The 23,783-nt window shown below is 52.2% G+C and overlaps 1 protein-coding gene across 2 annotated transcripts in view; it reads right to left on the bottom strand.

Annotated features, from left to right (window-relative positions):
- Sfxn5 (sideroflexin 5) overlaps positions 1–23,783 on the bottom strand; it is a 118,383-nt gene that overhangs the window by 4,457 nt on the left and 90,143 nt on the right. Inside the window, exons 11-13 of one of the 2 annotated variants that reach the window (XM_036182754.1) lie at positions 21,576–21,691; positions 19,393–19,478; positions 13,337–13,454 (exon numbers count right to left, since the gene is read on the bottom strand). In XM_036182754.1, coding sequence (XP_036038647.1) covers positions 13,337–13,454; positions 19,393–19,478; positions 21,576–21,691 — 320 coding nt within the window. The remainder of the gene's footprint in view (positions 1–13,336; positions 13,455–19,392; positions 19,479–21,575; positions 21,692–23,783) is intronic. The other variant, XM_036182755.1, reaches the window with a different exon arrangement.

Below are 23,783 nucleotides of genomic sequence, written 5' to 3'. Positions count from 1 at the left end.
ACCCATGCCTTTGGTCCCCACTGCCAGGCTTCCCATTATCTCACAGACACAGGACATAGGTACTTCTTTGGGCTCATTAGACAAACTGGGCTGTTCCCTGCTTCACCCCAAGTCTCCTGGGTTGGTTGCTCTGTCTGTTAGAGGCATCCTCCCACCCATTCTCACTTCCACTGAACCTTCCTGGTTTCAGTCAGCTTCATAGGCCTATCTGTAGGCCATCACTCATCTAGGCTGGCGAGGACAACCTTTCTGGCTCAAGACCCCCGCATTTCTTCTATCTGAGTGATATCCCAGCATTGGGGTGCTGACTGCTCACTCATCCTCTACCTTTCCACGTTAGATCACAAGAGCCCCCCAAGGCAGGCCTGTGCAGATCTTGTTCACTCTGAGACATTCAGGCCTAGCACAGTGCTAGCGTCTCTCTGGGTGGAAAGAAAATGGACGGCAAGAACCTAGAGACTAAATCCTCTGGAAACTGCAGCAGCCCAGATGTTGGCCTTCAGCTCCATGGTGAGCCAGAAGGGATAGCATGATGGTGGACCAGTGAGGAAGGTGGTCTCTTAGTGTTGACACCATCCCCCCACCCCAGCTTGGCATGCGATCCAGGCAAGATCATAGAACTAACTACCAGGCCTTTCTGTTGTAGCTCAGCTGACCATGATCCTAGGTACATGCTATATGTGAAGTCCTGGAGGCCTTAGGATGTGGCCAGAGGGTGGCACAAACAAGGGAGACTTTGGAGAGCCTGGTCAAGCCAGGGAGCCCAGGTCAAGGTCCAGGCAAATAGGAGTTTGGTGAGGATTAGAGCTGGTGGGCATGGATGGGGCCCTGGAGAAGGGGCATCCATCCCCTGTCCTCCTCGACATCCTAGCACTCTGGCTACTTGAGATGGCCAAACAGACAAGAACTAGGCTCAGGACCCAGGACCCCTCTCCTGAAACCACCTTCTCGCGCCCCACCCCTCTACCCTGAGCCCCCTCCACCCCACCAGCCCCCCCCTGGTCCCCATGCTGCCACTGACACAATGCACAGCGCCCACGCTTAAAAATCTAAATGCTTTTGAAAATGTTTAACCTAGTTAGACAAATTAGCAAAAATTTGTGCAAAACAATTTAGGTATTTAAAATATTCAATGTTTTTAAAAAACTGGAAAACTGTTCTTAGCTTTCAGCTGCAAAAACCAACAAAATATAACATCCCAGCAATCTTACCATGAGGTGTAACATAACCCTTCGGGAAAGCTGTTAAACAGCTACCGAGGCATCCTGGGAAATAGCACTTCATTTATTCAAATGCACATATGTCAGGCTTTTGCACCATATGTCATTCCAAGCTATTTACAGTAATAATTAAATCTTAATCAACGTTTAACCTCTGTAAAATGTTTGAAGAATCCTAATCACCCTTCAGACTGCACTAATGAAGGAGAAATATATAAACATAAAAGGAAAATGATGCATAGATACCACACTGGAAAGAACAGTAATTGCAAAATTGTATTTCTTTTAAATATAATCAGTAAATGATGTAAAGTAAGCCAAGGAGTATTTTAAGTTAAGACATCTTGGATGTCAGAGGTGTGAGCAGCTAATTTTGTTCTGCTACCCATAACAGATGTAGCATATTTTATTTTAGTGCCATTATTAGCAGCTCCCCATGCAGCTTCCACTGAAGCACCGAGGCCCGCATTAAAATCCTAGAGGCTGCTCACCACCGAGGTGGAGGACCAAGGCCCAGGGCCACGGCCTGCAGGGCCCACTTCCCACAGAACACAGCACCCCCTACGAGACTGAGGCCCCTCCATCATGGCATCCAGGCTCTCCTGGGCCCCTCACTGAGCTGAGGGCAGCAGGTAGAATGGAAACAAGTGTGGGGAGAAGCAGGCAAGTGCAAGCCTCCTGGGGGAGGTGGCCAGGCACTCTAGATTAGGGTCTTAGGGACAGAGTCTCTATTCCTGCTCATTTTCATTCAGTGTGTGTATGTGCTCACATTAGCCAACTCCACACACTCAGACTGGGTGAGCAGTGATGGACAGGGCCAGCCCACTGCCCTGGAGAAGCTGGAAGTCTAGGGGAGGAGTCAGAAAGTGAAAGCAGATGGATTCCTGAGAGACAAACAAAGTACCATGGAAACTGGGGAGGGCCTTGGGGTTACCATGTACTGGAGAAGGAACAAGGAAGGGAGACTTCTCAGAGGAGGTGGGCCAGGAAGAGAATGGAGGATGTGGATGAGAGAAGGCAAGCCATACTTGCTGGATTAAGGGGAAGAAAGTGGCTGGCCAGTCAGCATGTGCTGTGGACAGGAAGAAGGGCAGTGGTGGTTACGGGGGACACATGGATGTCAGCCTAGGACAGGCAAGATATCTTAGGCTACCTGGAGGTGTCAGCCATTCTCCACGAGAATTAGGGAGCTATGGAAGGACTGTGAGCAGGGATGGATACACTCAGGCTTAGAAAGGCCCCTCAGGCCATGGCAAAGTGGGGGATGGGGAAGGAGAGTGGGGGGGTAGGGGATCCTCCCAGAGGAGCAGCTGTTGGAACCACAAAGTTCTTAGGTCCTGCTTTCTGACGCTGCCCATGGGGGCAGGAGGAAGAGTCTGCCAAAGAGCCTTTCCGAAGATGACATCCACAGAGCTGATGACCAATTGCATGTGGGGGTGAGAGGGAGGTGTCGAGGATGACTGGGCGTTGGATGACTCCTAATTCTAGCTCCAGAGCTGGGGTGGTGGTGATACCATTCTCAGAGGCAGGGAATATGGGAAGCGGGTGGGCTGGCCATGCTGAGGCTGGGGTGCCTGTGGGTCTCCTGGGTGGAACGGCCTGAGAAGCAGATGGGCCCAGGGTTCTGGGCTCTGGGCAAGAGGGAGCCGGATGTGCGCGCACAGCCAGCGCCTCCAGAGTGGGGGAGCTTGCCCGGGAGAGCAGATGGAGGGGAACAGGCACATTCGAGGGGTGGGGAAGGGAATGAGCCCAGGAAGGCAGCCTTAGGCGGCCAGCACAAGCTGCTGAACAGTGACATAGGGTATCCAGACACCTCCAGGCCCTCTGTACCAGGTGAGTGATGTCTCACAGTGGCCCCAATGACTGCTTTGCACCCTCCTCCACCCCCAGCCCATAGCTAGATTGTGGGGAACCTCCTGAAACCGAGACTTCCCAGTGCTGCACCGACTCAATGTTGCCCTTGTGTGCATACAGCCTTACTTTCACTGTGAGACAAGTCAGCCAGCCACCTGTGAGGACCCTCCAGTTCTCCGGCCCTGGCTGGCTGTGGGGCCGATGATCTACCATCTTCAGATCTCATATGTGTGGAGACCACCGAGGGCCCTCACCATTGGGCTAACTGGGGGAGGCCAGGACAAGGACCCTGGTACTGCCTGGGTCATCAGGCCCACATTCCCTCTTCTTATCCATGACCAAATATATCTATTGTAGGCCACCTTTCTGAGATGAGGGCAGTGGGCAAGGTTCTCCAGAGGAATTTCTCCAGGTCCTGTCTGGCAGTGTCCTCTAAACCTGTGGTTCACAGTATGGCTGGACACCACAGGTTTTCCAGCTGCCCTCTCCAGCTCCAACCCCTTCCCCATCCCCAGAGCTAAGGACAAGTGCTATTCTTTCTCTTGAGGACTCCTGGGCTGCTGGATGGCCCTGAGAGGTGACTTTAGGAAGCAGCAATTCTGCTTTATATGCTGCACTGGAAATGGCACCATGGCCACAGTTGCTAGCAGATGGGGCTCTGGAGAGATGAAGAGATGAAGACTCAGAGAGGTATAGGTATAGCCCGAAGGGGTACCAGCACCAGAGGCCCTGAGGGTTGGGCTGAGAAGGTTGGGACTTGGTTATATCCACAAGGCAACTCCCCCAGGCTCCAGGGAGATGAGATAGTGCTGAACAGCCACAGGAAAAAGAGATTCCCCCAGCTTCAGGCTGTTGGCGGAGGCAACCAGGAATCTGTGTGTCTAATCTGGTGGGCTTCTTCAAGCCCAGGCCGGTAGAGCTGAATGGAGGCTCTCATAGAGAAGTGTCTGGAAGAAGGTACCAGAGCCTTAGAGAGCAGGAGCTGCAGGGACCATAGAGGATGCTGAAGGTATTGCTCAGTATATGCTGGATGGTACTTCTTGCCCCATAACTGGTGATGCCATTAACATGTCCAGCCTGCCACAAAATAAGCACTGCCATTATGCTGGGCCTGCTTCATCAGCCCCATCTCCATCCTGCAGACCAAGCTTGAACCACAAAGCCCCTCTCAGGAGACACCCCAAAATGCAGAGTACCATGTCCAGTATCTCCCCTAAATACCCCAAGGCCCAGCTAGCTCCAGAGCCCTCACTTCCCTATAGCTTTCCTTCATGGTCTGGGAAGGGTTAACCTTGAGTTATTTGCAGCCAGACACCCTGGGTTGGGGTGGGGGCCAGGAGTCAGGAATGCACTGGAGGCACCTCTGCCTTCCAGCCTGGGAGCGCGCACACACACACACACCTGCAGCCAGGCCCAGTGGATAGTTTACATATTTGAACCTGGAGCTAAGGTGCAGAGACATAAACAGGAAACTGGATCCCCCAGCCGTGCCCCATTCTCAGGGGCTTTTCCCTACTACAAAGAACTCCCTCCTCCTGCCTCTGCTGCCATGGCGGGCTTTTCTACCTCCTTTTCAAAGAGAAGGGCAGAGGGGTGGGACATTCAGCCTGACCCTGTGACACAGCCTAAAGCCACTTCCGTGCCTGCCTAGGGGTCTGGGCCTCTGAGGCAAGCAGGTGGCATAGCATTTGACATAGGTTCCCAAATGGTCCACCAGGCAGCCATATCCCACTTTTCTAACCAGGACTGAGCCAACGTTGCATTCCGCTCATACATACACTGTACATCAGTCTCTGAAACTGATCTAAGAGTCTCTGAAGGGCCGGGGTAAACTGGGGTGCAGGAGCAGCTGAGGCCTGAGCTTGGACCCCTGAGTGCCTGAGTTAGGCCTCTGGTACCCATGATAGACCCCAACCGCCTTCTTAATGAAGGTCACACTCCAGCTAGTCATGGTGGTACACGCCTATCATCCCAGCACTTGGGAGGCAGAGGCAGGAGGATTGAGAGTTCTAGGCCAGCCCGGTCTAGATAACAAGAGCCTGTCTTAAACAAAACCAAACCAGACTCCTTGACTCCAGACTCAACAAAGCCACCTCCCAGCCTGTCACTCCCAGAACCTTCTAGAACACCTGTTGGTGGAGAAGCTTGGATGGGCAAAACTTCCACTGAGTGAAGAGCATGTCTGGCCTGCTCAAGGCCTCTTAGGGCTTTCTCAGGGTTCCTTGGATGCTCTGCTCTTGAGGTCTGAGGTATATCTGCCTCCTCCTGGAGGGATCCCCTGATCTCATGCCACACACATCACATGATCTCATGCCAAGATTATGGCCGTGAGCATTTCCAGCACTTGTCTTTATCTTCACCACATCTCTGGTTGAAGACTAGGGCAGAGAAAAGACAGATTACAGCTTCCACATCCACATGAACAGCCCCTCAAGATGCCTCAATATTCTAACTCAATCAAACTGAACTAAAGAGCTCCTCCCCCGCAACATGGGGCTCCTCCCCGGAACTTTGTCGACCCAGCAAGCGCTCCAAGCCCTAGTTTCCTTTCAGAACTTTATATTGTTCCTGGGTGCCCTCTGGTGGACTGACCTTAGAGTCTGTCTCTCTGTCTTCTCAGCCTTGAGGACTCAGTTTCTCCATATATATTAGGGAAATTTTTCTAGGACAAAGATAACAGCTAGAAGTGAGTGGGAGGGTTTTAGGAGGGGGTAGAAACTCACATGATGCTATGGAGCAATGGTGAGATCGTGGTCATCTTGTCCAGCCCTAGCCAATAACTTCTCTTATAGGCCTCGGCCCTTGCTGTGTGTAGTCCAGGCATGCTCCAAGCCCTTTTCACTTACTGCTTTTCACTCAGTGAAAGCTTTGCCCAGCTAAGCCTCCACTCCATCTTGAATCCAGTGAGGTGTTCTAGAAGGTTCTGGGAGAGAGATCTAGGAAGGACAGGTTGGGAGGTGGCTTTCCTGAAACATATCATTGAGAATGTGTGCATACTGGTGGGTATGCACGTGTGTGGGCCTGTGTGCATGCATGGGTTAGGATGGGGGTGTGGGGAACAGGCAATATGACAGGTGGCGTTGGCGTTCCTAGGATCCAAGTGGCTTTGCCATCCCCGTTTGTCCCTCCTGGGGGGTCCTGTGGGCAAATTCCAAGAAAGCAGCGGGCGGGGAGGCGGCAGATTTCTGACAGCAAAAATAGCCTGCTTCGGCGTTCAGTGGGGATTGATCAAACCAGCAAACAAGAAAAACCCCAAACAAACATCTCTAAGCAAAGATGGATGTGAGACTAGAGAAGAAGAGGGATAATACTCTAGGGACAGTGAAAGGTCCTGTGGACTCAGGAGGGACACAGTGCCCGATAGACACTGTCTCTGACCTTGTTTGGGTCCTGGAAGAGCAGAAGGAGCAGGAGGCAACAGTCAGGGTGCACGAAATGTGTCAGGTGGTCATAGAGTTGGGTTCTCAGCCTTACATGGAGGCCAGAAGAGGCTCTGTCCTAAGGATGGAAATGAGACCAGAGCCTACATGTTTGAGGTGGGATGGATGCTGAATATCAAGAAAAATGTCCCAGGGACCAGGCATTCTAGAAGATTCCCAACTCTTCCCTCAAACTTGCTCTCACAGAAAGGGCGACAAACTGGGGAGGGTATTAGCTTCTGATGTGTCGCGCCGTCACACTGCCTAGTCAAGTGGGTCCACCAGTGCTACCCCTTTCTGCAGGGCTGATGAGGCAGTGGGTCTAGTACCCATGGGAGGGCGCATTCTGACATAGGAGGGTACTTCTTTGTTTCCTATCTATGAAAACTACAGAGGGACAAGGAGAGGTGAGGAGCAGGGACTGAGTTGGAGACTGAACGTGGCCCTAAGAATTACTTTAGAGGCCTGAGTTGAAAGAGGGTATGCAAATAGCGCTGAAGAGGGTTTCAGCCTTCCTCCCATCATGCCTCGGGCCCCCAGAGGCCCTCTAGAGCTGAGCTGGGGAGTGGTTGGACTGAGGGGGTTTTGGCAGGAGTGATTGATGCCTTTTCTTCCAGTTAAGGTGTTCAGCAAAAGCTAGAGACTGGGGAGGAGACGTCCATCTGCTGAGGTGTCTGTAAAGGCCAAAGGCCAGGGGCCAACAAAAGACAAGACAAGACAGTGCAAACAGGCCCAACAGGAAACAACCTTCTGGCTTGTGAACACGACTCCTTGGCCCCAGGAGGCCTCTGCAGCAACAAACACCCTTCCAGCTGCCGTAAAAGGCTGGGGCCGGATCCTCCGCTCCAGACCTCCTTAGAGTGGCTGGGTGGACAGCGCCAAGGGATGACAAGGAAGGCATGCTCCACAGGAGGCTAAGGGCCTTCCCTGGCCAGCCTCCTCTTGGCACCATTCAGCTATCACTCAGAGGGCACACCCACACTGTGAGAAAGGCGGGTGCCTAAGGATCAGCATGGGACTTTGAGTAGGGTAGCTGCTATCCTTCTGATTCCAGCACCTGCCTCTTATTTTCACTTCCAGGTTCCTACCGGGCAGAGACTAGAAGAAACAGTTCTAATACTTGCCTTTTGGCTGAGGTCTTAACTGGGATCAAGCTAGGAAAAGCCAACCAGAGGGCAGAAGGGAGGCCCCAGGCTGCAGGATGGCCCAGTACAACAATCTCCCCCGCTCCTCCGACACACCTAAAGACAGGGCTGAGCCTCAGTTGCCCCACCCCCCCCCCCCCCCCACCCATCCCCAGACAAGCCCCGCCTTCTTCTGTGGACACATTTCAACCTCACCAAATCGGCTAATTATTGACAGTTGGTGAAGAGGAGATTTCACTTTTTCCTCCTGTTAAACTGCTCCTAATTAGCTCCCTGTCACCAAGCCGGCGCCCGCCCGCTGCAGTCCCCCGTTCACAGCGCCTCATTAACCTTTCGCTCCTCTCCTGCCGCCTGCCAACAAGATGAGGACAAAACCAGATTGTGGAACAATAGTTCCCGCTTGTACAGCAGCCCTTCTCTAGCCCCCGAGCTCCCCAGGGAGCAGAGGGGGAGGGGAGAACCTGGATATGGGAGAGTCTCAGAGGACTCAAGGAATTAAGAAAGACAGAGGCAAGGGTGAGGGAGGCTTGGCCAGGGCACTGCTTTCTTGCTCCCTAGGAGACCTGAGGTTCATTAAACTGCTGGGTTGGATACATTCCCAGGTAGAAAACATTGGCGGTCAGAATCGGAGGGGCATTCCTCATTGCCAGGTCCAGACTCTGGGGACAGCCAAGCCCAGGAACCCAAAGGCTGGACTCTGGATGTTCCCCTAAGAGAGTCTAAGACACCAGTGTACACGCAGATGGGGCAGAGGGATAGATTAAGTTTGCTTGTTCAGAGGCCTAATATTCCTAATGTACAGGGCCTGCCCTAAGTCAGGACCTTTTCAACTAGGGAGCTCCCTACAACTTACCCTACCTCAAGAAGCCTTGGAGCAAGCCATAGCATAGCCCTTGGCTTTATCTCCATTGTAACTACCACCCTCATATGACTTTATTTCAGCTTTTTTTTGAGACAAAGTATTATGTAGTCCAAACTGGATTCAAAATCACTGTGTAGTCAAGGATAGCCTTGAATCAATCTCTGATCACCTAGGCTCAGGTGTGTGATATCATACTCAGTTTCACACACCCCCACCCCCCCAGGATTCCTGTGTTATCCTAGCCGGCCTACAACTTGCTGTGTGATGCGGCTGGCCTTGAATTTGTGGGGATCCGCTCCTTTTGCCTGCCAAGGGCTGGGATTATAGGTGTGAGTGACCACACCCAAGGACATTTAGTTACTTTGTTTTCAACCAGAATGCATGCTTCTGGAGATTAGAAGACGTGTCCCAGTCACTAGAGAGTAGCCTACTCTTTATGGGAGACCATGGGGCAGGGGACTTATTCTAGGTATTGTTGGGACACTAGCCAATGCTCCTCTGCACCCTTACCCTCCAGGTCAAAAGGAAGATCCGTTCTCCCTGTCGAGTCAGGGAGTTTGAGGCCAGGCAGGAGACCAGACCTAGTTCTCATACCCAAGTTCAGAGCTTATTCCAGATCCCACCTCTTGGCCTCCTAGATGCCCCACCCTGTTCCGTTCTGTTAGAAAACAAAGGGGTAGCCCCACAGAAGGTCCCTGTAGATATGAAGGTGGATTCCCTAGGAAAGACAGGCGGTTTAGAGGAGGACAGTTTTGTACTGATAGATAAGCAGGGGGCAGTCTGGGGTACATAAGTGGTGGTTCCTCCTCCTCCTCCTCCTCTTCTTTTTCCCAAGACAGGATTTCTCTGTGTAACAGCTCTGGCTGTCCTGGAACTCATTCCAGGCTGGCCTCGAACTCACAGAGATCTGCCTGCCTCTGCCTCCCAAGTGCTGGGGTTAAAGGTGTGCACCACCACCACCACCACCACCACCACCACCACCACCTGGCTTGGTCCCTCTTCTTATAGTAAGGTGTGGGCACTCTGGAGAGTGTGACAAAATGCTATCTGGACAAGCTGCCTCTTTTATGAGCAACATGGACAATATCCTTAACCTTAAGCTGCCCCAGTGCCCTCGCTGGAAAACAAACACTTTCTCTGCTGAGACCATCTCTAAGCCTCCTCCTCACTCCTCTTCCCTCCCCTCCTTGGCTCTCCTGAATCTGTTCCCCCGGGGTTCACTCCGTACCTCAGCTTAATCTTGACCTTTCTTTCTCGAAGGTCTCCTCCTCCAGTCCCTTCAATGTACCAAATGAAAGGACTGATATTTGGCACAAGACACCCCAAGGCCAAGTTCTCAGCACAAAGGAGATTTGTTTGCTCAGAGGGACAAAGGGCGGGGAATAAGAGACAAAGACAGGAGACAGAGGATGAGGAGAAGGGACAAGGGAAAGGGAAGGAATATTTATCTCAGAGGGACAAAGGACTGCCTCTGGATAGAGGAGACAGACATGGCCCATAGGCAAATGGAAGTTTATAAAGGTAAAAGGGGAAACCCTCTGTTAGGATGAGGTGTTTAATTTTGATTGGGCATGTTAATTAGGGCAGTCAAAGGGGGCTTCTGATAGCTAGACCTTGGTAGTCAGCCTCAGGAGGAGGAAGTGGCCAAATGATGGAAGAGACCTTGGTGGCCAGCTTTAGGAATGTAATCTAATGGTTTATAGCACGGCACAGGGAATGGGGAAGGGCAAGGCCTGCCAGAGCCATGTCTGCCATGTTCAAGCTGGCTAGAGTCCCTTCACCAAAGGTTCTGTGTCTCTAGGCAAAACTCTCCCCAGAGGTCAATGACCTCAACTGATTAGGTAACATTTCTTGATACTTAACTAGACTTAAAATACAAGGCAAGCAGAGGCCTAACTTGGGACCCTAAGTCAAGCTAATAATTACTATTTTCGAGTTGACCTTGATGCCATTTCAATGAGCAGAAACACTCATTTGAAAAGAGCAAAGCTCTCTCCCAAGCATGGAAGGAGAAATGGAAGTTCTTCCTTCTCAAGTTCCGGGGTTAGAGAGTCGGCCACCACACCAGTCACAGCAAGCTAGCCATCCTAGGCACCAGTTCCTGAACTTGGTCTCCAAGTCTCCTAGCTAATTAATTAGTACTTCAGCGATTACTTCTGTTGACAGCCTTGGTGATTTTTGGCAAGGTTGGGTCAGCTCAAGCAAGTCCAGACTCATATGGCAAATTCCCCTGGCTTCTGGGACATGAGACATGATCCCTGTACTGCTCGTTAGAATTAATTGGGAGAGTGAACAAGGAAGTGAGGACCTCCCAACCAATGGCTGGTGGCTTTGGTGCCTTGGGCTGCAGACAAGTCTCAAAATACTCTATAATATCCAGGTTGGCCTGAACCCTGTTGGGGAAGGTGCAGCTGAGCAGGGAGTTCTGAAGAGCATGTTACTACTCTCTCTTCTGAAGGACAAAGACCTCATGCAATTCTTCCCAACCTATAAGAGGTTTGGGTTGTTGTAAGTGAATGTGGCTAGACACCCAGAGGCACTAACATCCATATTTACTTGAACAGGCAATGGAGACAGAGGAGTCTGGACCTTGACTAAAGCCTCTTGGACCAGCTGACTAGACCCCTATTTGTACCGGGGTATGGCCTCCAGAGCGTCACCTCATATCGACACTGGCTTCTGCGACTAAGGGCTGGTCCCATCCATGGCTGTTCTCAGCCTTGCTTTCAGGTAAAGCCAGGAGGATGATACATGGGATGACCCTTTCTAGCTGGGATGGCTTCTGATTTGGTGATCTGGGGATTCTCTGTCCTGGATGGTCTCCACAAGCAGAGCTTCCAGCAGAGTCATGTCCCCAGAGACCTCAGAGTAACCTCTGCCCTGTCTCCAGGGCTTATAGGTGCCTGTGGCCCTGGGTTCCATCAGGAGTTCCCAGACTCAGCAGTCCTAGGTTTGGAAGAGCAGTGAAGGCACAGGGAACTGTAGCCTCACACAGCACACCAGGGTCCCAACCGTGAGTGTCCCAAACCTGGAGGCATAGTAGGGGACAGTGACTCCAGCCCCTCCCTACACTAAGGCCCCAGGCTTCCAGTCTTCACTAACCCCGCCTCCCTCGTTGCCACTTTCCCCCAGGAGTCCTGGCTTGCCCTCCATCCTCCATTTGGGCACTTCTTGAAGCAGGGCTGTCCTCAAATCACTCTGGAGAAGTGTCCCTCTCTGGCCACAAGCTCAGCCGCTCTAAACAGTAGGTTGGTCCTTTGCTCTCTTGGCCCTTGCCTCTGACTTGCTCACCTGTACTCTCCACTTACAACTGCACCTGCCATCTGCCCACTCTCTCCAGCAGCTCCCAGGAGCAGGGCTCACCCCTGCCAAGGCTGGTCCCTTGGTCTACGCTCCAGTCCTTTTCTCTCTTTTCCCGGAAGTCCTCTGTTCTCTCCTGGTGTTTCCATTTTGCATGCACATGAGTTTTCCTCCCTCCCATTATAAAAAAAAAAACAAATAAAAGCTCTAGAGGTCTGCTGCAGCCTCCCTCCCCGCCCCCCAAACTGACACTCTACCACTGGGGAGAAGGTTTGCCTTTATAGTCTAAGGACAAGGGGTATTCTCTAACCTCAAAGAATTTGAACATCCCAATCTCCGTGAGCCTGGCACTGTCCTTGCCTGGTGGCTTCCATCCTATTCCTGTGGCCGAAGACATTGTCCTAGATTGTAGAGCTGGAGCCAGCTCCTCACAGGGCACCTCTTCTCACAGGGTCCACAGGGTCCTCCCACCCACAGGTCTAACTGACTCAACTCTCTGTCCTTCCTCAACCCTCCCCTCTTCCCATCTCCATCTTGTGACAACATGAGTACATCTGCCTTCTGGTTTCAAAACCAGAGAGCCAGGCACACATCCTGCAGGCTCCCTTCCCTCCCACCACATGCAGCTCTCGAAAATCCTGAGGAAGCGGCTGTCCCGCTCTCACAATGGCCCCACTTCTCAATGCCCACTGCCAACAGCCTGGTCCAAGCCGCCATCATCTCTCACTGGACGCCCGCCACAGCTTCCTGATGGTTCCCTCTCCAGAGCTCCAACTCAGCTTCATGAAGCAACCATGGAGATCATGCGTTCCCAATCAAGAGTCCCGGGTGCAGCCCTTTGGATGCCATCTCCCCTTGGCTTCAGCCTTCAGGTTCTCAGCACCACCAGGGCCATGGGGCTTTACCTGGCTCACCTCATCTCTCCCCACTATTGCTCACAGGGCAGACTTCATTCAGGTATCAAACATCATCTTACCCCAGAACCTTCATACCAGCTTATCCTTCACTTGTGTGTCCCCAGAGCCCCTGGAGTGGGCCAGCGCCAGCCCAGCTTCCAGGCCCCAGGCAGCACCACTTCCCTTCAGGCTCTGTCTGCTCCGCGGCCTCTTTTCTCCCACCCTAACCTTCCTTGAACTTCGCTATTCCACAGCATCCTGTGCTGCTGCTTGACAGTTGTCTTTGAAAGGTCAGCCTGGGCCAGTCTCCTTCCTCATTTTTCCTTTATGCATTATTATTATTATTATTGATGATGTTGTTGTTGTTATAATTTAAGAAAGATTCTCACTCTGTAGTTTAGGCTGGTCTCCAACCGACTTTGTAGCTCAGGCTGGCCTCAGACTCACAGCAGTCCTCCTGTCTCATCTCCTCCACCCCACAAAGCCATCGCCTAAAATGCTGGGATTACAGACAAGGGCCATCACACCTGCTTCATTCACGGTTCTCACCACAGAGCCTGGCTCAGTACTGGCAGTCAGCATGGGTTAGGTCTCTGTCAATAAATGACTCCTCCCTGCCCTGCCCTTTAACCCCACTGACCTCTGACATCTGCGGGAAAAGGCTGATGGCCAGCGGCAGGGCCAAGCCGAAGGCTGCCAGGCACACGAGGCTCTGCACAGGTAGGAGTAGCCGCGGGCGTGCCTGCAAGAGAGCTGTCCTGTGGAGAGAAAGAGGGCCATGTGAGGTGCACAGCCTGGGCGGGATAGCCACGAGCTGCCGAGCCAGGTCCCAGGCTGTGCACCTCACGTGGCCCTCTTGTGAGGGCCAAGGCAGCAGATCCTGCGGCCCAAGGCATCTTTAGCCAAATAGAAGAATGGACACTATCTTTCACTGGTCACCACTGCTTTCCCCACACCCAGCTATGAAGGTCATTGCTGGACCCAGCAAGGAATCCTCAGCTACTTAAATCATAAGCAAGTTCTTACAGTGGGACACCCATCTACAGTTGTCTAGCCCTGTACATGGAGGTAGGAGTGGGGCAGGAGAGACTGTCATCCCTGGCTCTTGAAGAATCATGTAAGTATGTGAGAGGGTCTTTAGATGCATTCAACGGAGGAAAACCCCAGTATACGCCATGCAGGGAGAAGACACAGAATATACTTGTATACATACACACATGCACATACAATACATGCACATGATCAGGGAGAGGCAGTCCTATCATACATGAGAACTGAAGACATCCCATTGGCTATCACTTCCATCCAAGAGCCATGGGGAGGGCAGATGTAGCCAAGGGACTGGCCCTGGACTCTTGTGGCTGCTCTTATTGTCCTGAGCTGCTCCTAGCTCCTGACTTCAGGACCCTTTGAAGAGCTACCCCCCCAAACGTGATGCAGTTGTCACCCACTCCCTATGGCAGGATTTGGGGGGCATGATTCCTGAGCAGGAGAGAAGTGTGAAAAACCTCTCTTCAGGGTGCTGAGTTTGAATGAGTTCTTGCAATGGAGTGGGGGCCCACCCTAGCTGATAAGCACCTACTCACCACACTTACCACTATTGGGCAAGATCTATGGCATTCCACCCACGGAGACCTGGCAATTCCAGCAGGAAGAATGCCTGGATTGTTTGCTAGAGATATTGGGTGGGCACTAAACCTGGCCGCAGTAGCCACAGCAGCCTCAAATGTCCAGCCCGAGTGACAGATTACAACAGGAGCTTTCCCCTCCCCCATTGCAGCAGGTCTGCCCCAATCACAGAGGAGAGGCCCTTGCTGTACACTGTCTAGATCGTAAGTGTCTCCAAACTGCCACACATTAGGTTTGCTCTCTAGCCTCACTGTCTAGCTAGGAGACTAGACACTAAGGCTAGGGTCCAGGGGGAGGTCTTCAGTTCACTGAGGTGGGGCTCCCTTCAAGAGCATGAGGGATCTCCAGCCCCTCTCCTACCACTTTTTCAATCTATAAAGGGAAGAGGTTGTCCCGCTACCTATTTACCCCATGTTGGCCTGCAGCCCCAGGGCTAAAACTGGATGACAGGCTGAATCTTCTGAAAGTGAGAGCCAAAATAAACACCTTTAATTCCAGCACTCGGGAGGCAGAGGCAACAGATCTCTGTGAGTTCAAGGCCAGCCTGGTCTACACAGCAAGTTCCAGGACAGCTAGAGCTGTTACACAAAGAAACCCTGTCTCAAAAAAAAAAAAAAAAAAAAAAAAAAAAAAAAATCAAATCAAAATAAAAAAATAAACATTTTCTGTTATCTCAGACATTTATTCAAATAAAGGAAAACTGACTAATCCATCCCTCTGGGTCAGGGTCCTAGTCTTGGGGACAGGTAAACCCCCCATCACCCTTCCCTTCTGGGGCAAACTCAAGAACACATGGCCCCCAGCAGAGAGCACAGTTGGGAGGGGCAGACCTTTGGTGTATACTGGAATGGTCTAGTTAACAGTGTAAATTCCCAAGGGCTCCTGATTCCACGGGATCCTCCTTCAGCTGGCATTAGACCCAGGAACTGGCATTCGTGAATCTACAGATCACACTTCGGAGAGGCGGCTGCCTTTCCATGTTCTCACTCAGGTGTTACGAAGACCCAACTGCTTATCGATTCTAAGCAAATCCAAAGGTCAGCCAGCTCAGCAGCAGGTAAGTGTGCATCATTTTTGCTGGTACCGCTGTTGCCTGCACAGAGGATGCAAATCCTGACAGCTGAATTGTTCTCTTACCTTTCCTGGCTGGCCCAGACCCCATGCTCTGGGTGGATGTTGGATTGTTGTTTCTAGGTTCAGTTACTGGGGGTTGGGGTAGGGGTCTCCCAAGGAATAAGAGGGGTAAGACAAAGGTGCTAAAATCAAGCTCAATCCCAAAGGAGCAGCACCCCATTATCCCCACCCCAAGTCTCTGTTAGCCCCAGGCCTCACAGGCTTCCTCTGGAGTCACACAGGGGTTGGAATGAGGCCAAGACCAGCCCTGTGCAGTGTGTAGCTCTGATCAGCCTCTCATGCCTGGGACTCTGGCCTGTCTTCCTGGCTCTGCAGCAGTTCTCAGAGGGTGTAGGGTTCGTGGAGGCACAGCCCTGAGGATCGCCTAGAACAGGGAATGGTGACTTCCTGGAAGTTAGGTTGGACAAACTCCCATCCATGGAGATTGTGACCTTGGCTTCTCTCAAGGGAGGCAGGCTGAAGTCCCTTGTGGGCAAGTGGGTCCAGGGAGCCCCAGGGTTGTAACCTTTGGGAAGCCTGGGGAGTCTGGTCCAGAGCCCCCAAGAGAAAACACAGCAGGATAGGGGGAGGGGAGAAGAGGGAGATGGCAGGCAGGGATTGGAAAGGCAGCTGGAGGAGTTAAAATATGCAGATGGAGAGATGTGCGAATGCTTGGAAAAAGGAAAGACCCGGATCACAGGCAGTGAAGGAGCTGGGGGAGCGGACTAAAGGATCTACCATGGGTGGGGCCAGGACCTCCATCCAGCTCCCACCCACCCAGATGCACTTTTCCAGTGTATTCTGAGCCAGGGTTGCAGGGCTTGGGGAACAAACTATAGTCTTTCTGTCCCCACATCGACACCTGTCTCTGCGATGATGTATTACATCTGTGGGCCTCCCAGCCCTGGCTCTGAACCCAGCTGACTGGCTGGTAGGGGCTGCAGGGAAGGTGTGGGCTATGAGGTTTGAGTGTGGGCAAGGGGAGCAGAGAAGGGGTTCCCAGCACAGGTGGAGAAGTCCCTCTACTTCCCACTGCAGACTTCTTTTGATCTCAGGGGCAAGGACAATGGTGCCCGCAGAGTTTCTTTCCACTTTCTGTCTAACCCTAGCTGTCTAACCCAGGCTCCAGACCCCAGTGCTCCTGCCAGAGGATAGACTGAGGCCAGAGGCAAGCAAGGCGGGTCCCACCCCGGCTGCCACACAACAGCTGGTCGCCCCCCCCCCCCCATTGCGGTGCATTCCTTCAGCACTTGCAGAGCGGCCCTACTTTGCGCTCCATTAATTTGCAAGTCTGCTTTGTAAGTGTGCTTTTGTCTTCCCCCGGCTGTCCAGACTTCCCCACCCAACCTGGCTACAGAGGGTGGGGGTGCCCACCTCCCACCTGCCCTTGAAATCTCGCAAAGAACTCTGGACAGCACAGCTGCCCACCTTACAGGAAAAAAAGAGATGCTGGATGGTGCCAAATGCCAAGCCCAGCCCGGGAGAGCAAGAAGACAACAGTGTCCCTGTTTTCTATGTGGGAAATTGAGGCTGGAAAAGCATACACTGTCTCTGCTCCGTGCCCTGCCTCACCTGCCATCATCCAGGCCTGTGGTTTTATAGTGGGTGTGAGATTAACAAGCCTTTGTGTGTACAAACTGGGTCTTATCAATCTCAATATTCCCGAGGGAACTGGGACTGAACTCTTCCTCAAAATCATCCCAGGAACCCCCAGAAAAGATCAACTATTAGTAAGCTACATGGAACCCCAGACTACTGATTTCTCATTACTCTACCCTGGAGCTTTCTTAGAGCCTGGGATGAGGCAGGCCATGCAGCACTCCAGACACTTGGATGGGAGGGTTCACAGCCAAAATAATCTGCATACCACTTCCCACAACTCCTAAAACCAATTTAAGCCGGCAAGGCAACGCCATGCCAACCCTCTTTCAACTCTACAAACTCAGCTCTATACAAACTGGGAAAGCATCACAGATCCTATTCCTCTTCAGCAAATTCGTGTCAAAGGACAAGCCTCTGACTGGCCTCGGCTGAACTGGCTTCCTACCCACTCCTGTGTGTAGTTCTCGGGTACCTGTGAACTGGGCTGAGGGTGCTGGGTACTCAAGGAGGAGGGTTGGAGTTTCGGTCTGTCTGCAATGGATTAGCCCAGCTTATCCCAGCCAGCCAAGTTCTCTCAGGCCATAAAACCAGAGCCAAGGACTTGTGGATTCCTCAGCTGCTTTGTGACACCAGTCTGGGCAGATGAGACTCCATTTGCCCTCAGCAGCTTTTTGTGAGCCTTAGTTTGCAGCAAATCCTCGGCTTCACTGGCTCCGGCTGTCCTCTGATGCCTGTGTGTAAGGAAACTTCTCCACCTAATCTGCCAGGTGAGGGCTCTGTCCCACCAGACTTGCACAAGGGACAGGTGACTACAGTATTCAGTGAGCAACCTCCATGCTTCCCAACCGCAGGCCTCAGCGCTGAAGAGAACCACACCCTCTTCACCTGCTCCTGGTCTACATATCTGTACTTTCAGTCGCTGGTACTTGGGGACAGCCTCAGTTCAGGAGAGGGCTATATACAAGGCAGGGACACAAAGGATCACCCTCCTTTTATCCTTGTTTATTTGTTGGAAGTTTCCCTGCTAAGTTGACTTCCTTGTTTCCTTCCCTTCCCTTCCATTCCATTCATTTCCTTCTTTCTTAATGTGTTTTTAAAACAAGGTTTTTAGCCCAGGCTGGAACTCACTATGTAGTCCATGCTACCTTCAAACTCATGGCAATTCTCCTGCTGCAGCCTTCTGAGTTCTAGGCCACAATCCCAGTTCCAGATGAACAACTTTTAATCTCAATGCTCAGATACAGAGGTTCTACTCATTTCTGGGATTGGAAGGTCTCTCTGATGGACACACAGGACCCTTGTCTGTTTGCCCCAATGGGCATGCTTTCCTCCAAGCATGCTGGAGCCTAGAGACTCTCCACAAGGCAGGTGCCCAAGAGAGAGGGACATGCATGAACCAGCCACGCTCTGTGCCTCTCATGTCCCTCCACCCAGGGCCCTTCCCTGCCCCTCCCCAGGCCTTCTAGGCCTCCATATGCATTTGGACGGGGTTTTTCCTTCCTTCCCTGTACACCTCTTCCCAGCTGCACCCCAGTCTTCACTAACCTATCACAGATTCACCAATAAGTAGGAGCCTTTTATTATTATTATTGTGGTGTTCCCTATATTATGTGGACAGTGACATGACAAATAGTTGGCCTTTGATCTTCCTCTGAAGGAGCTTTATTATAATTAATTTATTGGTTTTTTTATTTTTTTATTTTAAAGACAGGTGGCCTGGGACTCATTATATAGACCAGGCAGGCTTTGAACTTACAGAGCTCTGTCTGCCTCTGCCTCCTAAGCTTGGGTTAAAGGCACATATCACTGCTTCCAGCATTTTTTTTTTTTTTTTTTTTTTTTTTGAGATAAGAGCTAACAATGTAGTCCATGCTGGCCAGAATTCGTCGTGTACCCCATGGTATCTCAAACTCATGGCAAGCCTGCCTCATCTTCTGAATGAGGAGAGTGTGAGCCACAGTCAGACTATTATTCTAGCTGTAAGCAGAGGCTCAGTGAGGTTGAAAATCTAAGCTTCCTATCTCATACTGTCTTCACTGACAGAGCATGTGCACATGCACACACACTCACAGGGTCACAACTGACTGACTCCCACTCAAACTGCCAGCTCTCCTGCCCCCTCCACCAAGGCAGAACCATGCTTCTCCACAGGCAGCCTGGGGCACTGGGCACCAGCCAGTTCACATAGGAAAAGTCATGAGTTTCAACACCACTGTCCGGTACAGTAGAGGACAGAGTGGGTGCTTTCTACCCCAGAAACACACCCGGTAGGCTGCCATGGCTCCCCTACCTTTGCCTCAGGTCCCATGGGTCACTCCCAGGCACCCCCCCTGTCCCCATAGCCTGACTTACTTCTCCAGCATGGACATGACGATCGGGGGAAGCACCAGGATGGGCATAGGCAGGACCACACGCGTGAGTGCTGTCTCCAGCAGGGCCTAAGGATGGGGACAGGCTGGGGTGAGAGGGGGGCTCGGGGCTGGGACAGCCACCAGGGAAGCAAATCCCACCCAGAGTCTGAGGTGTGCTGTTCAGCACATCTGGCAGCCCGCGCTTGCTCACAGCGGTGCACACTGAGCTGGATCCCAGACACCAGGCAATAATGCCTCCCCTCACCCACACTGTCTGAGAAGAGCAGACTCTCTGCATGGGGGAAGGGCAGCAGAGGACAGCCTCCCCAGCCTTGGATGTGCAGGGATCAGGGATTGGGAGAACAGTACACAGAGGACCTAAGATACTGTCAAAACTGAGCCAGAACAAATCACTGGGGCCTGCAAAGCCAGGGGGGCTCCCAAACTGAATGAAGCTGGGGGTTACTTTTTAAAACTGCACCCCTTAAAGACAAAGATCTGCAAGATCTTTTGTCTTCTGGCTCTAACGAAGTCTTTTTTATTTTTTCTTTCTATAGCCCAGGCTGGCCTTGAACTATGTAGCTGAGGATTCTTGACCTTGAATTCTCTTGCCTTCACCTCCTGAGTGCTGAGATTACATGCATGAGCCACCACCATTGGATTTATATGGTGCTAGGGATCAAACCTAGGGCTTTGTGTGTGCTAGGTAAGGACTCCACCAACTGAGCTACATTTCCCCAAGCCTGATGAGCCTTAGTGAGAAAAGGTGAGCTTTGTTAGGGGCACAAGCTTTGGCGAGCATGCTCAGGGTCTAATGGATCTGCTCCAGGGTTTGCTTGGGACTCTGTAGGATCCTGGGAGGCATAGCCTGAGGCCTAGCTAAGTGCCAATTCTGTGTTTGGACAGCCACTTCAGAGTCCCTTCGACTCATGGTTCCTGCTCTTAGAGGAATGTCCAGGAATGGCTCACAGTTCACAGATCTCCAAGTCTCTCCAAGGAGATGTCTTTCAAGCAAGGCTGGAAGAAGCTTAGATCTGCAGAGGAGCTGGGTGACCTACCTGGATGCCTTTGGGAAGGGCTGTCACCTCTGCTCTCCTCATAGGACATTCTGAAAGGATGGGGTTGGGATAGTGTAGGAACCTGAGGGTAGAGTCTCTCTGATGATGGGCCAGGGGCTGAGGTTTCTCCCAGAAATGTTGTTCTTTTATAGTGATCCTAAGGAAGGGCCTGGAGAGGTCTTTCTAGGCCCCAGAACAGCTGTGGGAAGGATGTGGAGGCCTAGAGCCAGGGCAGGGAACAAGAGTGTAGGGCTGGCATGGCAACCAGCTCTGGCCCCTTGAGGGTCGAGATGGGCCCTGACTTCCCCAGAGATGGATGAAGAGGGAAGAGAAGATCAGGGGGTTTTCCACAAGGCCTTGTGCACAGGGGTAACTCAGTCTCCATGGGAGAACTGCTGAGCCACAGCGCCTGGGATATCTGTGCTGTTCTATCCCCTCACAGTTGACCTCTTGTTTCATTACCACCATGCACAGCGTGGAACCCAGAACAGTAGGACAAGCCACCAACTACCATCAAAGGAAGACTGAGAAAGCACAGGCCATGTGTACACACTGGTGTGTGTGTGTGTGTGTGTGTGTGTGTGTGTGTGTGTGTGTGTGTAAAACACAAGAGCTACAGTGAGCAGGGCTAATGAAGAGGGCTTTATAAGGAACCATTTGCAGGGGCCACAACATCTTCCACAGCCTGACACCCTAGCATTCACATCGCTGCTGCTCCCCAGCAAGGTAGCAGCCACATACCACTGCCTACAGCTTCCCATTCACAAGCCATGGGGATGTGAAGGCCTAGGGCATGGAGAAAAAGCCCCGGGGAGGCTCCTCTGCCCTCTCCAATTAACACCTCCTCAGAGGAGCTGTGCCCTAGGGGCTGGGATAAAAAAAAAATGGGGACTTTCACAGTAGAGACAGGAGGCAGGGATGTTGGAGAGCAGTGTCCAGGTGATCAAGCATGACTGAGAATAGACTTTGAGGCCCAGATGGGAGATGGGGACCAGAGTGAGGAGGAGAAGGAGATATCTAGAGAACCAAGCCAAGGTCCTGTGACCAGAAGCTCTCAAGGAATGCACAGGCGATGTATGAGAACACCAATTCATCCCTGGCAGGGCTCAGCCCCTGGGAAACCCACATGTCTGGCTGCGATCTTTGAGGAGCCCACGAGGTTGCCATCAGCATCCAGGACATCAATCCCTTCCTCTAGCTCCCCGTACCGCATCAGGACCACGTTGCAGATATTGGCACTGGCTGGAGAGAGAGAGAGAGAGGAATACAGAGAGGCGTAGTGAGGCACGGATGGCTTCCTACCTGGCTCCAACCTCCAGCCAGGGCTCCCAACCCCCAAGATTTCTGTGACAGCAGAAAGGCGGAGTACTCTGCTGTGCTTTTAGCCTGATGTAAGATGCCAAGACCCTTGGAGACCCGCGAATCATAGACCAAAAGTAACTGGTGGAAGTGGTGAAGGCTTTAGGAGCTGCTACCTATAGAGGGCGCTGTTCGCCTCTTTTCTGGGGCTGGTCCCTAGGCTGGGAAGCAGATGTGCACCCAGAAGGCTCTCTGTCCATGAGATGTGTCCCCGCTGGGGCCTGACGTTCCAGCAACTCAGTCCCTTGGGTCATAATTTGCTTTTAAATGCCACTCGCCATATTTAATCTCTCCTGTCTCAGTAGAGCAAACCAAGAGCTTTCCATCCATAACAGCAGGTGACAGAGCAGACCGCTGTAGTCACCCAGCATCGCCCCCTCATCAGATGAACAGAACACAAGCTCAGGGAGCAATGGTGACTTAACTGAGGTCACACAGCAAAGGGGAACAGAGTGGAAAGGCTGAGGTGCCTGAACCCCAGGTACCCAGCGATGGGGGTCGGGGGAGCGAGCAGTCTTTCAGTGGTTTGAATTGCTTCATTTAGTCAAACTTCTCCCTTGTCTCAACTGAGCTCCTGTGGACCAGTGGCGAGAGGAGGTTCCTGGGTCCTTAGATAAGCCGTAGATGAAGATGTTTGGTATGGCTGCCCTGCTCCCCTTAACTGGGACTCACAGGCCAGGCCCAGGCTCATGGTGGTATACGGATATAGATCTGGCCTGAAGTCCTCCAGCCCTGCTTCATGATGGAAATGGGGAGACTTGGGGGCGGTAGGTGGGTGGTGGGAAATGTAGGGGGGGTGACAAATGCGGAGCCTGCCCGCTCCACTCCTCCCCCCAAAGCGCCTTGCTGTGTTTAAAGTTTTAATTTTTGCTAATTAATGTCAATTAATTTTGTATAATGAGTGTTTAATTTTGGGGAGTGTGTGAGCCTGGGAGCGACTGCAGTTCTGGGCTGTGAACACTGATTAGCATCAACACCTGCTGCTTCCCCCTCTCCAGTGGGGGGGCACCCGGGTTTGGGGAGCTGGAGGGTGGTGGGGCTCAGTGGGCAAGTGGAGTGGGAGGGAGCCCACAGATGCTCCTGGGACCTGAGCCAACGGTGGGGAGCCCAGCAGTGCAGGGTGCTCACAGCTGGGGAACAGGGTTCTGCAGGTGAGGGCTGGTGTGGGATCCAGGGGGTCTCTGAGCTGCATTCTCCTACTGCAAAAGAGTAGGGAGGTGGAACAAGCTGAGGCGAAGACCAGGAGGCTCTGCAGGCTTTGGAGAGGGAGAGCAGGAGAGCGAACAGGCTCTGAAATGTATTTCGAGCACATATGCTATCTTTGAGCGGCTCCACTGTTGCCACACGATGCTCATCAACGCTCACCGTGGCAGACCTTCTGTGGCAAGGACTCAAGCCTCATGGCTCCTGTCCCCACAACAGACACATTCACCTGCCTAAACAGTGACTTCCAATCAGGGGCAAAGTGGGGAGAGATGTTTTTACTATCGTGGTTTGGGGGTGGGGGTGTTATTGGCACATGGCTGGTAGAGCCCGTTCATGCTTTGAAACACAGCTTCTATGGAACGACACTACAGTGCACAGAGCATTCCCACAACAAGGTATATTACCTGGTCCCAAATGTCAATCATGCACTGCCAGAGAAACTCACACCCTCGTTTGTTTTGAGATAGGGTCTCCCTGTGTAGCCCAGGCCATTCTCAAGCTGGAAATTCTCCTGCCTCAGCCTCTCAAGTGCAGTTCCACAATGTCTGAGAACACCTTAACCATATCCGAAGAGAATTAGGAAGGTGAATTTGAGGTAAGGACTTGGGACAGCAGGGAAGGTCACGGAAGATGGGCATGGTGCCTGGGTTTGGGAACATCCAGGCTTGGAGTTCTTCCTGGCTTTATTTCCCTCTCTGCTCGGTCCCAAAGGTGAGCTCCAGAACCGGAAAGCCTGGGACCCAAATCGGCCTCTTATGGTGGCCCTTGG

The sequence above is a fragment of the Onychomys torridus genome, chromosome 3 (assembly GCF_903995425.1).
Source record: "Onychomys torridus chromosome 3, mOncTor1.1, whole genome shotgun sequence".
Classification (NCBI taxonomy): Eukaryota; Metazoa; Chordata; class Mammalia; order Rodentia; family Cricetidae; genus Onychomys; species Onychomys torridus.
The sequence above is the reverse complement of the archived record's forward strand: the minus strand, read 5'-3'. Positions and strand labels throughout refer to the sequence as shown.